Source organism: Tachypleus tridentatus, chromosome 13, assembly GCF_004210375.1.
Source record: "Tachypleus tridentatus isolate NWPU-2018 chromosome 13, ASM421037v1, whole genome shotgun sequence".
Taxonomy (NCBI): Eukaryota; Metazoa; Arthropoda; class Merostomata; order Xiphosura; family Limulidae; genus Tachypleus; species Tachypleus tridentatus.
In genome coordinates, this window is record NC_134837.1 from 235,780,390 (window position 1) to 235,798,711 (window position 18,322).

The following is an 18,322-nucleotide window of genomic DNA, read 5'->3' on the forward strand; positions in this document are numbered from 1 at the left end:
TTTTCCACATTGCAGAGTTTACTTTTGAAATGTACATGCAACCTAGTATTATTTCAACTGACGAATTGTACTACAGTTCACCTAATTAAGTTTTTACATATAGAATTTTCAGCAATTCTTGTTACACTTTTGGAATACTATTTATGAAACAAGTTATAATGAATTATGTAATGAAAAATCTGCCTTTGTTCAATCTCTTAGGTTTTATTCAAAAATTTATTCCTACATCATTTTATTCTTTAAAGTAAACATACCCTTCTGTGAATAACATTTATGTAAATGAATAATAAACCTACTTTGGGGTGTCCCTGTACTGTATTCTGGGTACATGAAGTTCGTATTATGTAGTTGATTTTCACAGAACATTTCTTAACATTGTGCTTTTTTTCAAGTAAACTCAATTCATTTTATATTCATTTCTAATTTCATTATAAACTTTTTTTGCATGCATATTTACCTATGATCTCTGGTGCCTTAAATACAAGACACTTGATAATAATCTCAGATTTTGTTTTAATATTAGCTTTTATTGATGAAAACTTTAAAACATTACAACTTTTTTTATGTTCTCTCTCTTGTTATTAATGTATATAAATGCGTAGGTGTCTGCATTAGTTTATTTCTATTTGTTCAAGAAATGTTTTTTTTTCTTAAGTGTTTTTTTTTCCAAAACATAGTACGTAATTACCATAACAGCACATTTTGTTGTCTAAACCAGTACTTAGACTTGAAATAGTAATTATTATGCATCATTATCTGGGGTACTGATGTTTATTGTAGGACTCTGCCAGTGAAAGTAGTTTCAAAGTGAAAATTATTCAGTCGAAATTAATACTGTTTGTCTTGTATAAAACAATGCAATTTATTATCACTTAATTAAATAAAATCTAATTTATAAATGTTTGAAATTGTTAAAGGCTAGATGAAGTTTGACTAAGAGACTAAATTTTTAGCTTACGTAGTATTACAATACTAATCTTTAATCCATGAACCAGTCATGCTCATAATTATTTTGTTTGTTAAGTCATAATATAAGAAAACTAAAATATGAATTAAATAATAGAGAGGGAGTCTGACTTTGTTGAAGTACAAACTTTATTTAAAGTAGTAAATGTTTGAATTTTTGCCACTCAAAACTAGCTGTTGTTTTCGGGAAGGAATAACTGCTCTAACATTGTAAATGCTAATGCTGTAAATAAGAGTGGGTCAATGATTTTTAGAAATAATTTTCTCTTATTTAAAAATGAAAGATGTTTACCACAGTGGTACAATGCAGGAATAAATATTCTAACTGATGTTTGAAATTATTCTTTACTTACTACATAGAAACTGCATTTATTTTGGTAATTAAAAAATAAGCATTATTTATAAAGATACTTGTTTTGAAATATTCAAGCAATGGTCCCTTGGCAGGACAGTAGTTAATCTATGATTTATAACGCTAAGAATCAGGGGTTTGATTTTACCAGGTGAACACAGCAGATAGCCTGTAGCTTTTCTCTTGCAAACACACATACATGAAAACAACCTGTTAAATGTTGTACTGTGTTACTGATAGCTCATCAAGCCTAAGTTATCACTAGTATTAATTAGCTCGATTTTTGCATTCTTCATTTGTCAAATAGAAGACGTGATCCTATAGTGTAAGGAATCTGAAACAGTGACCAATCAGATCATTCTCCTACATTTTGAGGATCTGACAAACAGCAGTGCCTTTTGTGATTAAGATTTAAAAATTAAGAGGTTTAAGATAAAGTAGTTTTATTAGTATTATTTTTGTAGTAGAAACCTAAATATTGGTTGTAATATGTATAAGCTGTGCAAACCGTTACTCAGTTTTCTTTTAAACTAGAATTTGTTTTAATTGGTATTGAATTTTGTGTGTTTGGAGATGGCTTAAGATCATCAGGGCTGATGTTTTATTTTACAGGTATTCAGTGTGTAAAGTTTGCAACTGTCTTTTGGTTTTATTGTCCTTATTTGGCCAGATTATCAGTTATCTTTACATACATACATGTTACTTTGTTCTGGTGTACATGAAATTCATATTATATATTCAATATTTGCAGAACATTTGTTAACAGTGTGCAACTTCAAGTGAAACTAAGCTCAATATATCTTTAGTTGTAATTTAATTTTAAACTATTTTTTCCATGCACTTTGTTTACATACTGTTCTTTCATATTATATCCTACAATTTCACAGTATTGTGTGTGCTAATTTGTGTCTATTTCTTAAATTGTATACAATTTTTTCTAGTGCTTTGTTTTGTCATGAAATTGAATATCAGAAAGATGTAAAGAATTGATGTTAATTAACTCAAGTTATTAAAATGTTTCAGTTTTTCAAGAAACATGTTTTCGATCTATAATTGTTTCAGTAGAAGTTTGAACTTTCTATTTCTAGATTTAGCAAGAATGTTCCAGTTAGTTTCTCGAATACCAGATGGTCTTGGGGAACTCCGAAGTCTGTTGGAAGCTCACATTCACAATCAGGGGCTAAGTGCAATTGAAAAATGTGGTGATGCTGCTCTTAATGATCCTAAACTATACGTGAACACAATTTTGGAAGTCCATAGAAAATATAATGCTTTAGTAATGACTGCTTTTAATAATGAAGCTGGTTTTGTAGCATCATTGGATAAGGTAAGATTTTTAAGACTTTAATTATATAATAGTAACTTGCATAAAAGGAATTTTGGATCTGTAAAGAGGACAGAAATAAGATAATTATGTTTGAGTATTGAAATATTTCATTTTCATGGCTATGTAGTTTTTAATGATAAATGATTCTTGCTGTATACTGTATGTTGCAAACTGTTTATGATATTGTTTTTATGGAAATCTGTTTTACTCTACAGGAAATTTATAAATGAAACAAATCATTAAGAACTGGAAAGGCTGAAAGTACTGTTACCACTAAAATATAAAAAGTAATATACTTCAACTGTAAAATATCTAACATTTAAACTTGAAGCTGCTTCTAAAATGAAGCCTTCATGTTTTATGTAAAGTAAGATTCATTTTACTGAAATACATAACTTTATATTTTTGTTTTTTTATGTGCATGTTTTTGTTTCTCCAAGTTGTACTTGTTGATTTTGGTTTTATAATTCCCATTATAACTAAAAATGAAAAAGTTGATGTTTTTCCTTAAAACATAGGCAGTATAATTTAAACAAGTGTACTGAGAAGTGTAGTAAAATATTTTTTATACTGAAATGGAAAAATATTGTTTCAGGGATATATAATAAAACCTCCTGCACATAGTTAGTCACTAATAGTTTCCATTCATTCATTTTAGGCATGTGGAAAATTTATTAACAACAATGCTGTCACTAAAATGGCTAATTCCTCCAGCAAATCCCCTGAGTTGCTTGCCAAGTACTGTGATCTGCTTTTAAAGAAGAGGTTTGTATTAGCAGTGCACTCAAAAATATACATAAATCCTTAAGAAATATTAAGAAAGGACAGATGAGCTTAGTATATAGTATATTGCTTTGCACAGTGAAGTCTAGTATATGTATCACATACTTGTAGTATAGGAACCTACCAATACATTAGTTTGTCAGAACTCATAAATTCAGATGATTCTGCTTGATGCTGAGTCATACATTAATTTTTTTGTTATATATTAATTGTAGGATCCATAACAAAGCAAAGATCATATAACTGAGGCAGTTAAAGACAGGCTAATGTTTCTGGTTAAATTTTAAGGGCAATTTTTGTAACTAATTTGGTTTTAATTTTATGAACAGTATAAACTAAAGCTGCATGTAAAAGTGAAATTCATTAGCTGTAAAGCAGGTAATGTGGAAGTTTAAAGTAACTTTTTTTATAAATACTTTCAGGTAAAACTTGTATTAATATTTGTTTGTTTTGATCATAGTTCTAAGAACCCTGAGGAGACAGAATTAGAGGACACACTAAATCAAGTTGTAAGTAGCAAAGAGGGGAACTTTTATAACATACAAAGATTATAGATAAACTATTAATTTTCATAACAATAAGTAAATGATCCTCTGTTTTCATATGAATAAAATGTTATTGGTTTAATGGTAAAACAAAAGATTTTGTTTTGCATCTTAATATTTTTCTTTATTTATTGCTAATATTTAAAAATTATCTAATATTGTTATATATTTTATAATGTATTGAATTTTGTACAAAAATATTATTCTGATCTATGACTTGATAAACTTAAGTTTTGTTTTTATAACTTTATCTTTTATTGTGAATGTGATTTCTTCATTAGTGAATAAAAAACACTTTGAAATGAACACATATCACATTTAAAATAATACTTACAATTTGTAAGTACAGAACCGTATCAACTAACACAAATTTATCACTGTTCTTTTGCTTTGTGAGGCTGATCTGCATAGTTTATTATGAAAATGTTGAACTACTATAAACATAATCTCCTTCAAATAAGTTAACTGTCTTCTTTTACTGCTGAATTGTAACTTTTGCCAGTGAAATGATAAACGTGCAGATCATACCTACAACTTAATATTAACATGTTAGTTTACAATTGTCCATGTAACTTATTTAAAAAAAAAAAATTAATGTTCTAGAGACTTCATTAGTATTTCTCAGATAAGTTTGATCACATATAATACTTTTTGAAAATAAATTTTGTTAACAATTTGTTGTAAAAGGAAACAATCTTCTGTACTAATGAGTTCATTTCAATAGCTAAATGGTATTATTGTATTCCAGTTTACTAGTATTTTTTACTGAGGGCATTACTGTCAACTTGTAATTTCATTCAGGACAGTTACGAATGTTGAATGTGTGTAATGCATATGCATTTTGTTTTTGTAGTAAAATTTTTTTGTTAGATATCCATTCATGTTTCTTTTTTTGAGCAATGTAACATTTCCAGTATTGGAAACAACTTCAGTGAGTTTAATGTTTTATTCTTTCTTTCTTTTTTAGATGATTGTATTTAAGTATATTGAAGACAAAGACGTATTCCAGAAATTTTATAGTAAAATGTTAGCAAAGAGATTAGTCCAACATATGTCTGCCAGTGATGATGCTGAAGCCAGTATGATTTCTAAACTTAAGGTGAGGCATACAAGGTATTATTCAGTTATTTCTTTCATACAGAATCAGTAATGGCCAATTTCACACAATAATTTTTAATGTGGGTTATCTATTTTCACAAAATTTGACAAACTTTAAACATTACATGTACTTTGTACACATAATCAGATTTTTTAAAAATATATTTACTAAATTTGTACATGAATAAGTGAAATCAAAGTGGTTTTCTTAAGATTACATGTAATTGTTTTCATCTGAAATTTTTCAAATTTTATTTGTATAACCTCTAAAACCTAAATAAATATCAACCTTTTTTTTTTTTTTCTGTTGAACTCTTTTCTTTTTCTCTCTCTCTCTCTCTCTCTCTGCCCTAATTTTATTTGGATGCATTCAGTTTGACCAACCTAATAACCACATTGGAAAAATGCTAAATAAATCCAAATTACCCTTTTTTTGGCTTCTAAAAGGACTGCACACTGTAATGAGAAACATCATTTGTTTCTCCTGAATAATTAAAGGCTCATAACAGTTTACATCTCTTTCTACTTAATTATATTGTTTTATTGCCCTTTGAACTATGTTTATTAATTTTGCCATAGAAGTAATAAATCATTCAGAAAACATGTTGTTCAAGTTACTGTAATGAGTGGTGTAATGAACAAGCTACTTGTGACTATATCCCCTGGATATATTTTCTTTTCTGTTATTTTACTTAACCTAATTTAACCTCTTACTTTTTAATTTTTACATTTTAGTTCCTTTACATTAAAGTATAAAAAAATGCATGAAAAATACTATAGTACCTAAAGGACCTATCATTTTTTCTTGTTGGTTGCTAACAAAAATTAAGACTACTTTTGTTGTGCTGATGGCACTAGTATGCTGAATAATTATTATTTGCGTACATAATATGCTAAAGAACACAGAATAACACATGCAGAGCAGACAATATCCTACAGCTATTAAAACTTATTTGAAATTCTAGCTATGATATAATAGTTTCAAAATAATTCCTAAAGCTTCTTGATCTGAAAACTGAGAGAAATGTTTCAACTGAAAATGAAATAGACAATACACTATACTGAAAATTACACATTGTTTAATAGATTAAAACTATTTTTTGATTGATTATGAATGATATAAAATATTGTAGAGAATTATTGACTAGATTACGAGCTATAGAAATTGTGCTTTGCCTGAGTAATAACTATATTATAATGAGAATGTGTGTTAAATTTCTTACTTCTTGGTAGATTAATAATTAAGTTAGTGAAGATGGAAGACCTGGAGAGCAAATGTCACAAATCTTATAGTAGGGGAGATTGAGGATTTTTAAAATATTTTTTTATGAAATTAATATTTCATATTTCTATTAAAATTTGATTTATTAGTTGTGTATTGATATAAGTATACCATGATAAAATATTTTAAATTTTGAATGCAACTGAAAAATGATTTTTTTAATGTTACTGCATTGTAACCTAAATAACATAGTGTGTGTGAATAATGTTGTGACATTGCTCCTAATATATTATTTGATATACCATATAGTAGAACAACTGTTTATTGGTTGCAAATACATTTTATAAATCTGTTTTTCACCAAGGGTAAAGTGAAAACAGTCTGTGGCATAGAGGCCTAATGTGTTCCTTGATTATTTAGATTTTAAAGTATCATCTAATCTTTCCTCAAATCACCTTCAAAATAAAAATATAATGAAAATGTGCTGAGTTAATTTTATTAAGGTTTGTTTTGAAGTAATTTTAACCTCCCTCAAGGTGGATTCTTGTATGTTGTGAGGGGAGTTCCCAGGGGAAGGTTTTGTATTTTCTGTTTATCTCCTCTAGGATCTGAACATCCACCCATGTATTTGCTATGCAGGGCAACCTCTGAAGGGGATGACAGGATTCTGGCAGTTGACTAGTATCTGAGGCACTGGAACCACACATCTTTGGCTTTAAATTTCTATAGATGGGTGGCTTTGGGGGTGATCCTTGCCAGGGTCAATCAGTTGGTGCTGTTGGGCATATTCAGTGGCTGTTGTGGACATTGTATCTGATGCTGATGTATGGGTATAGTGCTCACAAAGCCATGGCATTGCTACACTGTCCTTGTTTTGCATTGTAAGGCATCTCTTCAGATGACTCTGATGGGTGGGATCAATGGACACTGAATCAATCTCCTTTTATTATGGACCCCTCTATCCAAAATATAAAGTAGTAAAAACACAGCTCATTGATAACCGACTACATCTTGAAGACTTAACAATTTTCAACTTGTCTTCATCATGCACCTCATTTGTTTTTTTGTATTTTTTGCATTCCTTGTCATAAAAGCCTTTAGGACAAATGTTTCCCTTTTTTTATTTGGAAGGCGTTAGAGGGGTTTGCTGACTCTTCAGTCAGTCAGAAGCTACATTCAGGGGATATGTGGGTGAAAACGTGTACACCAAAAGACACTCAACTCCTAATTAATTCAAAGACCATTATGAATATACATATTGAAGTTACTCTTCATGCTATTTTGAATTACTTTTGATGAGTTCTTGTTGAGATGAATTCAGAGATTCTTGCTGATTTTCCTGCCAAGGTGTTTCTGCAACAAGATCTATCTATAAAGGTGGAATTGTGCTGCCTACTAGTGTCCTTTTGTTGACATTAACATCCCCACATCCATATCCATTTACCTCTGTCAAGACAGGTATTTTTCACTGACAGGTTATGTGATGTGCTCATTGTTGAGGCAAAGACAATGATGCCTACAAGTGTCAAATGGACCCTCACTGTGTTAACTATAATGATTCACATCCCTTTTACTTCTGTTCTTGTTGTAAGTTGACAAAGAAGAAAGAAGTACAGCTATTGAAAATTATCAATAACATTTCAAACCCTGAGACTTAGAAATGATCATTCCCTGCTGCATCTTGGACATATGCTGTTGCACTGAGCACCACTACTACAGTGGGTTTACAGAAATATCTTTCTGTGCCCTGGTCAGTCTTTTTCACACTACATGAAGAATCTGTTGCACTCAATGAATACAAGAGTTGCATCTGCTCCTGTTTTTCTCCCTATTGTTGCTTTCAGTGATAGCTTGACGATTTTTATTATTGCTCAGATGAATTTTCTTCAGCTTTGAGGTGCAGAACAGTTATTCATTCCAGCCCATGATTAATGGAATCCATGGAGGTTGACAAACCTTCTGGAGAAAAAAAAATGTCATGGTCATAAACAGAAGGGTTCCTCACTTTGGATCTTTTCCACCTAAGTTAAAATGGCCACTTTTATATAATGGAACTCTAGAGGTTTTCATTCTAATTCACATAACATTAATGTCTTGGTTGATTCCTATCATTCTGTGTGTGTGTCTCCTTACAAGAAACGTTTCTGAAACCTGTTACTATTGTCACTTTTTGGCAATTTTCTTTATATTGGAATAACAGATTGTGTGTTATGGATGAGCTCATAATGGAGTGGCACTGCTGGTTGGCCAGCACATGTCCACTTGGTTTGTGACATTTGGTACACCCATGAATGCTGTAGTCATCCATATTTTCTTGTGTCATACTGTCACTGTTTGTTCTCTTTCCCTGTCTCCTCAGTGCTATCACAGAACAGTTACTGTCTCTCTTTGTCATCTTGGGAAATTTTAGTGGATATAATCTCTTCTGTGATGGTGCTGATATTGTTGGGAGGGGTGTTTTTGTAGAGCATATGGTCTCATGTTGCAATCTCTCTCCAGCACTGGTTCTTTTACATAATTTCATGCACCTACATCTTTTACTGCTATTGATTTACCTGTCTGTTCCCCTTAACTTTTCTCTGACTTTTTATGGAGGGTTGACAGTAACCCATGGGGCAGTAACCATTTTTATATAGTTCTTAGAAAGATTGATGCCACACAACCTAAGTAGTTTTTTTTCCAGTGGATTCATACCCATGCTTGAGAGTTTAGACATCAAAGTCGAAAAAAAATCTTGGATTAATTTCACAACAAGAATCTTTTACCACAATTTCCAAATTTATATGGGCCAACATTTGAAAGGTCAGTGGGATGTATGATTTGCATCCCAATTATATCTTGCTCTCTTATGGCCAGGAACTTGCTGATGTGCAGAGCATTGCAAAAACTTTGTTTATTTTTCCAACACTTCTGTCATCAATTAATGGGCAGAGTGATTGCCTCTTTTCTTTCAGGCCCATTACTTCTGTGACTATAATTTTGCCTTTACACTCTAGCTCACTCTTTATTGTTCTGACAATACCTTGGTCAGACCTGGTGATGATCACTGTAAAATGCTGTGCCATATTTCTTCTGCCTCTCTTGCTCTTTTTCTGGTTGTTTTATACCAGATACAGCAGTTGAACATCTTTCTTAATGCTTGGTGTAAGGGTGTTGTCTCGCCATTTTCTAAGCCTGGGAAAAATCCTCAAATTCCTTCTAATTATCATCCAGTTGCTTTGACTATGTCTTTGTAAGGTCTAGAGAGGATTGTTCATTCCTATCATTTTTGGTTCCTTGAATCAAACAACTTCTTGCTCACTCAATGTGGATTTCATTGACAGCACTTCACAGTGGACCACATGATCAGACTTGAAACATCAACCAGGAAAGCCTTTTTTGTCTTCAATTTTTAAAAGGCTGTTTCACAACATGATGATATAGCTTTTTGTAAGACCTCTATTCATATGAGTTGTGTGGCCATCTGCCTAGTTTTAGTCATTTTTTATTTGATAGGCAATTACAAATCAGTTTGTGTTGGACCCTTTCTGATTCTTTTATGCAGGAACTTGCAGTTCTTCAGCACTGTATCTTGAGTGTTGCACTTTTCAATACTAAGATTAATGTTATTACTCACCAACTTTCCCTTGTTGCTATATCTCATGTAAGCCATCAAGTTTGAGATTTATTAAAAGGCAACTTTAGACTGCCCTCAGCTGCTGAAGTGGACTACACCTCTTCTTTGTCCAAACCATTTGCATGCAGTTTTGCCACCAATGGGGTCTACACTCTGATTTTGAGCTCTGTCTCAGTAATGTTTTTCTTCCAATTGTCCCTGAGGCAAATTTCTCTTTGACCATGAGCTTACATTTCTCACATCAAGCAGCTGCATGTTAAATGTATTAGGACACTGAAAATCCTCAATGTCCTCTCTTCCACCTCTTGAGGAGCAAATTGATGTTCTATGCTCAAGATCTATTGTACTCTCATTTGATCAGAACTGGACTATTGTTTTGTGGTTTTGCCAGGGTCTTAGCCTTGAAGATGCTGGACCCCATTCGCCATCTGGGACTTTCTGTACTTGTCCTGTCCAGAGTTTATACAGTGAGTCACATGAACCTCCAACTTTCTTTACAATATGCTACTAAACTTCATTCCTTGCCAGAGTATCCCACTTAGGGTTATGTCCTCTTTCCTCAGTGAGCTGTGCTTTTTGAAATAGATGGTCTGTCATTCTTCCTTTTGCCTTCATATCCAGGTGCAGCTGGCTGAATTGGATATGTCATTAGATGACTTTCTGTTTCCACTGATCAACTCATCCCACCTTGCTTATTATCATCCCCACATGTGACGTTTATTTGAGAAAGGCAGATGCTTGTGATTGGAACTACTGTCTTTACTGAACATCTTTTGGGCCATTCTTCTATCAAATCAGGTGACTGTGTGGGCTCTGTCATGGTATGTTGTGGCTGGGACATTTTTCACAGGATCCCCTCTATAGTTTCTTTGTTAATTGGTGGGCTGTATGTCATATCTCATGTTTGTCCTGGATTACGTTGGAGCTAAGCAGTTCACTAACGGTACCATTTACACTGATGCTCTTAGCTTTCTACTAGACCTGGATTTGTTTCACATGAGTTCTTACCCTATTCTCGATGCTGTTTAAAAATTACTGGCCCATTTTTCTTTATGTTCTGTTTGTACCCAGTTTTTCTGGATACCTGGCCACATTAATGTTTGTAGAAATGAACTTGCTGACATTGCAGCTATGTCCATCTGCTTTAGTGCTGACTCTTTAGCCATCTTGTTTCTGTGAAGAAAAACAAAACCAGAAGGAAGTTGTCCTGACTAGTCTATGCAGTGGTAACAGCTTTTTAACTCATCGTTTTCTTTAATTTGGATCTGATTCACTAATGTCTAGTCTTTGAGACACTCTGGTCATAATGCCCCCCCTTCTTTTTTTTCTTTGTTGTTGTTGTCAGTGACAGTCCATCTTACTATTTTTAAATTTTTACAGGCCACTAGCCTCTTTAATTCTACTTAAATGTTTCAACTGCTTATGGAGCTTTATTTGGTTTTATCTCAAATTACTTTTACCTTTTATAATATTTTAATTTTTTATTTTGCCACTTGTTTGGTGGAGATAGTCTTGTTGATTTATATCATTAAACACCAACCAACCAATATTTAAACTTAACATAGAGAAGTTAAATGTGTAGTATGCATTCGCTTGTTACTTTACTTCTCTCTTGCTCAAACATCCTAGAAACTGTGAGTCTAGAGCAGTTGGTGTTCGGTATTGTAAAATTCCACTGAGTACCTTTTTTTTCTCTCCAAAATTTTCAAATAACTTAAACTAACAAAATCATAAATATATTGTGTGAAAACTGGAAGTATTTTCTTTCATGTAGATATTTTACCACAAACCTCTATTCTTTAAAGATACTGTAAATGTTTAAACCTTTAGTTTCTACATTGGAAGCCATTTTTTGATCACATACCTTCAAATAGTTGAACTATATCACAGTTACTGTTTATCATGCATCATAATGATAACAAGCAGAACTCCCTGTTAACCTATGGGGGAATGTTTAAACTTAATAATGACAGCAATGTACGTTTAACAGTAATCATATATTTCAAAGTAGTAACTTGAACATAAAATTTCTCATATTTTTAAAATTATGATGAAGCTTCTTCATGAAAATTTGCAGTTTGCTTTCTCTTTATAAACAAAGATTTTGATGTGATTCCAACCTAGAAATCCCTACATCTCATTGACCATGAGAAAAACATGGCTGTTTGAGAAGCAAAACAGCAATTTTCATACTTTGATCTTGAACACCTTTAGAATAAGGTTATTTGAGACTGACTTAATAGGCTGGGAATAATTAACCAACAGGCTTTACGAAAAAGAAATAGGGATAAGTTAAATTTTGAACCATTAGAACTTTCTCCACAGCTCATTGCATTTACATATAAATTTTGGTTGAGATTGGCCCAATAGGCTTGAAGTTAGGGTGCAGACAAACACACTTTTCATCTTATGTAAAGTAATTTTATTGGTTCCTCTACCAGTTTGTTAATTTTTTTGAACCAATTACTTTGGTGGTTCTTTTTTTGTTTTATAAAAGTTACAGGTTATAATTTGAAACAGTTGAGTCTTAAATGGATTTTCCTGGAGTGAGATTATTGGGGATTCTCCTTGGAACAAACTACACAGTTTATAAAAGGAATAAAGAGGTAATTTTATAAGAGAGATGAAATAAGTACCACTTTTTTCATTTTAGTGATACAAATTTTATTGTAAACATTTTTGCCATTTATGATTTAATTTTTACAAATGTGAGTAACTTTGCTTTTTAAATTAGGAGTATAGTTTGGGTACAGAGTTGTATCTGTTTTGCTTACATTTTAGCAAGCCTGTGGATTTGAATACACCTCTAAACTACAAAGAATGTTTCAAGACATTGGTGTTAGCAAGGATCTAAATGAACAGTTTAGAAAACATCTGGCAACTTCTAGTGAGCCATTAGATTGTAAGTTTTGGGTTTTTATTTCATTAACACAAGTACATAACAGTTGATTATATCCAGCAACACAAACTAGCTACCTTGAAATGAAGTTTTGATAGGCCCAGTTTTTTTTACTGTATTTTTAAAATTCAATATTATAATAGTAGTACTATTTCATGTAAGCTGAACTTTGAAAATTTAAACTTCTGTTTCTTTGACTGAAGTTTAATAGACCTAGCAGTTTTAATTTTTGAAAGACAAATATACTTATTAGCAACAACTGTTTTGATAAACATTTGAAGTAATCAAAGTTATGAATTACTTGAGTAAGGAATCATATTATGCTGAAGAAATTATAAGTAGGGAAACAATATTTTATGATCATTAGCAAGAGTTTTATTGATAGTGGAACATATAGTATTGATTAATAACTAAAAATTTATGTGATGTAAATGTTTTCCATACCACAACTGATAGTTATTATTTCACCAACAGAAAGAATGACGTTAGACCCAAATAATTGGGAACCTTAAAACATGTTATATATCTTTTATTACAGTATTTTGTGTAATTTTGTAAGCATGGATTGTTGATAACTCTGGCACAGTTTTGGTGTTACAACTGAATTTTTTACAACAATGCTTAAGTGTTGGACCACTTGCTGTAATGTGTCATTACATTACAGCCATCTTTATTATATCAGGCTAATTATAAAAGTGTGACATTAAAGTCAAATTTTAGTTCTTAAGTTATTCAGATCACACTATCTACATCCGATAAAAGGTTTAAAGTTCGTGCAAGACATTTTAATAATGAAAATTAATAAACTTCACACAAGGGCCAGTTTGTATGTGTGGACTACAGTAATATAAAATGTCATTAGTTTTATCCTCCTTTCTGTAAATAGAATCATGTAAACATTTTAGTGTGAATACATTTCTAAGTGATGTATAAATCATTTTGTGGTAAGTTTATTGAATCTTGTATCAAACAGTCTGTTATGTACATGTACAATTAATTACAGTTTAAGTGTTTTAAATAGTGTAATGTAAAAATGCATCAGTTTTAGCAAGTATAATTTTATGATGGTCTTTTTATTCATGTGTATCTTATCCATTTTAGTGGACTTCAGCATTCAGGTGCTAAGCTCAGGCTCCTGGCCTTTCCAGCAGTCTTTCACATTTGCCCTCCCACAAGAAGTAAGTATTTTTGAGACAAATTGGTTTTAGTATATATAAATATATCCTCCTTATATTCTGAATAAATGATAAACTTGATCAAGTAGAGGGTTTAATTGCACTGCATAATAACAATGTTACAGGGTTCATGCTATTTTTTCAATTGTTATCCACTAGTCATGATTACATATTATTGCTCTACAATAAATTTTCCACAAGAATACCACCTGAAAAAGATAGTCAGTCTTAGACCACATATCTTGACAGGCTTTCTGTAGACACTTCCTGTAGAAACATGGATATTTTTTCTAGCTAAAACTAACTTTCAAAATCATGTTTAACCATCTTGTATGTAGTCTTGGAAGGTTTGACTAATGTTCTAACTGCAAAACTATACATATTGTAACTCAGTTTTATCTTCACAAAATTTGGCAAGGTTTTAGTCAACATTTTATATGCTTTGTACAAAAAACATTTTTTATTAAAGATTTTTCTGTGAATTTACAAAGTTTCTAATGAGTTAATCTTAAGTGAAAGGTGATTTTGTGATAAGAATAGCAAAACTCCTTTTTTACAAGTTTTCATATTTAAATTGCATAACCTCTAGGAGCTGTAACTTAATATTACAAGTTTTTCTGTTAGTAAAGCTTCATGTGTTATCTACCCCAACACTAACTGTATTAGATTTATCAGTGTACTATGAAATAAAAAGTTGAGTGAAGTAGAAGCAGAAATACTTTTATGTTCTTAGAATGAACGTGGACTGTAAGAGAGAATTAGTTATCTTAACTGCCTCAGTGAACCTTTTCACAGCTGATTTCTTTTAATTCTGTTCTTTCATTGTAGTACTTTGGACCCACAATTGGTGAGGAAAACAATACATTAACAGTCAAATCCTATTAGATGTCTCTTGAACAGCTAAATTAATCATTTTTCCACTTAAGTCTTTTTCTGCATGTCACAAAGTTTTAATGAATTACAATTAAAATTTAATTGAACTTTCTTTTCATGGTTTACTAATAGATAAGCATATAAAATAAATGTAGCTACTAATAAATATTTTAATAGCATGCAAGTTTTAAGTTCTTACTTTTATAGACAATATTAAAAAATCCTGAATTCCCTCAGGTTGGAAGATTGTGACATATTTTTGGTCAGCATCACCTTTTAATTTATTTACCATCCCTTCAAGAAGTATGAAGTGTAAATTATTCTTTATAATATACTCTTCAAGAAAAGAAATGCAAAAGGCAAAATATGAGACAAATTGTTAAGTTTATTTTGGGTAATTTTGTATGACGTGTGAAACTTTGCACATTCACTGCTGAACATCCAAAGTCTGCAAAGGCGAAGTCCACACTCGCTAGTTGACGTTTAACGTCACTCAACATCAACAACGAGTATGCCCCCCATGAGCATCAATAACTGCTTGGCATCTCCTGCCCATGGAAGCAATGAGATGACGAATCACATCCTGTGGAATGGCCGTCCACTCAGCCTGCAAAGCTGCTGTAAGCTGAGGTAGAGTCTGCGGTTGACATCGGTCCAACTCGTCCCAAAGATGTTCAATGGGGTTTAAATCTGGTGATCTTGAGGGCCAGGGAAGAACGTTGATGTTGTGGTGTCTCAAGAAGACAGTGGTGAGTCGGGCTGTGTGAGGACGGGCATTGTCATGTTGAAAAACATTGTTGACGTTCACCATGATGGGTTGCACATGGGGCCTAAGAACCTTGTTGACGTATCGTTGGGCCGTAAGATTCCCTCGAATGTGCAAAAGGTCTGTTCTGGCATTGTAGGCAATGACAGCTTACATCATGATGCTGCCACCACCAAATCTGTCAACATCCTGCACACAGTTTGCTACAAAACGTTCACCTCGGCGACAGTAAACACGGGTCCTTCCATCCTGCCTACGAAGCATAAAACATGATTCATCGCTGAACCAAACATGCCTCCATCGTCCATGAGGCCATACCTGATGTGCCCAAGTCCACTGCAGCCGTGCTTGACGATGTTGCTGGGTGAGGATGACGCCTCTGACTGGACTTTGAAGTCGGATTCCTGCATCTCGTAGACGGTTGCGTACTGTCTGATCGGAAATCCTACACAGCCCTGGTGTGGTTGAGGCAGTAGATGTCGCAGTGGTGGTCCTATCCCGAAGGTGACGTAACCGGATGTTGCGATCTTGTGCGGGCGTGGTCACACAAGGTCTGCCAGATCGTGGATGGTCACGAGTTGATCCATGTTGTTGGTGACGATTCCATAGCCTTGTGATGGTGCTTTGGTGGATATTCACAGCTCTGGCAACATCTAATTGAGATTCGCCTGCTTCCAAGCGACCAATGGCGTTGTTGCGTTGTGCTTCAGTCATTCTTGGCGTAACTGTTTTGCGTGTCGGTGGCTTAACAATGAGCTATGGAAACCGAGAACCCGTCACTTTTATAGGGATTTTGCACATGTTGCACTTGCAGAACATGCAGATCTCTCAAACAAATGTATTGGACACGCATGCATTTTGGAAAAAAATCTGATGTTTTACTTCGTTTTCAAAGTGCACAACTTTTATTGCCATTTTGGCCTGACAATCAGTACCTTAACACGTGTAACATCACATACTCTGAGCTTGTAACGTTATTACATATATTTCTCTTTAAAATAACAAAAATATCCATTTTGCGTTTCTTGTTTTGAAGAGTATATGATCATTGCTCAGGCAAAGAGTAATTCGTATAGCCTTCAAACTTATTTATATAACCACGAATTGTATTCTAAATACAGTTAACATGGACATTAAAAATTTAATATAATTTTACTACCCATACCAAACCATCTTTAGAATACTTTTTTACTTCAAGTGGGTTTCTTCTCATGATGGAAAAGAATGAAATAGACAATCACTCTTTTTGTCTGATCTACCTGTCACATCCTCTTTTTTAGAAATTGCTAGTAGCTCTATCTGACATTTAAAAAACAAATTTAAAAATTTATATTTTCCAGAAATACCTAAACATCTTAAATGATTTTTTTCAAAGACTTCTCACAAAACCGTCAACATAATTTCATAAAACAAAAAACTAAGAAACAACCTTTCTAAAAGAGACATTAATTCCATTAAAAACCTAATCAAGACAAAAACATAAAATTTCTAAAAGCAGATAAAGGAAACACTATAGTCATAATGAACACAAATGAATACATCCTGAAAAAATGAACATTCTGTCAGACACAAACAAATTTCAACCAATACACACAAATCCAACAAAGATGCACGAAACTCAACTAAAATAAATACTACTAAAAATAAAAAAAAAAGCCAACACAATTTCACAAACACTTTATTCCTACCTATGCAAGACCGACTCATGCACACCACAAATATACAGCATCCTCAAACCTCATAAACCAGATTGTCCATTTCGACCAATAATGTCTGCATATGAATCGTTTAATTACAATCTTGGTAAATACACAGCATGGACATTCTCCAAATATGTAACATCAGCCAGCTCATTCATCTAAGACTATTTTAATTTAAATCTAATCTTAGTAAGTTTAATCATCAAGCCTTTAATGGCCACTTTCGATGTTATATCCCTCTTTACAGAAGTCCCAACTGCTGAAGCCTGCAAGATAGCCTTGAAACTCTATGTCTGAGACCCTAACCCATCAATAAATATTCCCAACAACCAATTAGCAACTTGAAGACAAACCTCATGTTCAACAATCGCAACTATATACAAACAAATGGCTTAAGCATGGGCTACCCAGTATAACCAGTTCTAGCCAATATTTTTATGACGCAAGTTGAAATACAAGTAATTAACACAGCATTCCATCTGCCACTATACTAGTACAGATATGTAGATGACGCGGTTGCGAGATTCACATCTACAGAACACACACTTAATTTTTTCAATCACATTAACTCTATACACCCTAACATTTAATTTACATGTGAATAGGAAGAAAGCAATAAAATATCATTTTTTAACTTGAAAAAACTCTATACACCCTAACATTTAATTTACATGTGAATAGGAAGAAAGCAATAAAATATCATTTTTTAACTTGAAAATTATAAGGACCGATACATTATATTATGTTATGGATATGTTATTATTCTGTCATAGTTGGAACTTGTACTTCTTTTTGAAGTCCTGCATAAAATGTTAGTTGCAAAAGAAGTTTTATATATGGCAGATATGCACAGAAAGTACTAGAGAGAGTATAACTAATCTATAAATATGTCAAAATATTATTGTTGGAAAATGAGTTTTTGTGTATGTCGATTGTATAATTATTAGCGCATTTAAAAATAATTCAAGTAGCTATGTTATTTGTACTGTATTAAAAACTA

The 18,322-nt window shown here is 32.5% G+C and overlaps 1 protein-coding gene across 5 annotated transcripts in view; it reads left to right on the plus strand.

Annotated features, from left to right (window-relative positions):
* Positions 1-18,322, plus strand: part of Cul1 (cullin 1) — a 60,469-nt gene that overhangs the window by 22,667 nt on the left and 19,480 nt on the right. For all 5 annotated transcript variants that reach the window (XM_076482236.1, XM_076482235.1, XM_076482239.1 and 2 more), the window contains exons 10-15: positions 2,407-2,645; positions 3,304-3,410; positions 3,889-3,937; positions 4,941-5,072; positions 12,691-12,811; positions 13,910-13,986. In XM_076482236.1, coding sequence (XP_076338351.1) covers positions 2,407-2,645; positions 3,304-3,410; positions 3,889-3,937; positions 4,941-5,072; positions 12,691-12,811; positions 13,910-13,986 — 725 coding nt within the window. The remainder of the gene's footprint in view (positions 1-2,406; positions 2,646-3,303; positions 3,411-3,888; positions 3,938-4,940; positions 5,073-12,690; positions 12,812-13,909; positions 13,987-18,322) is intronic.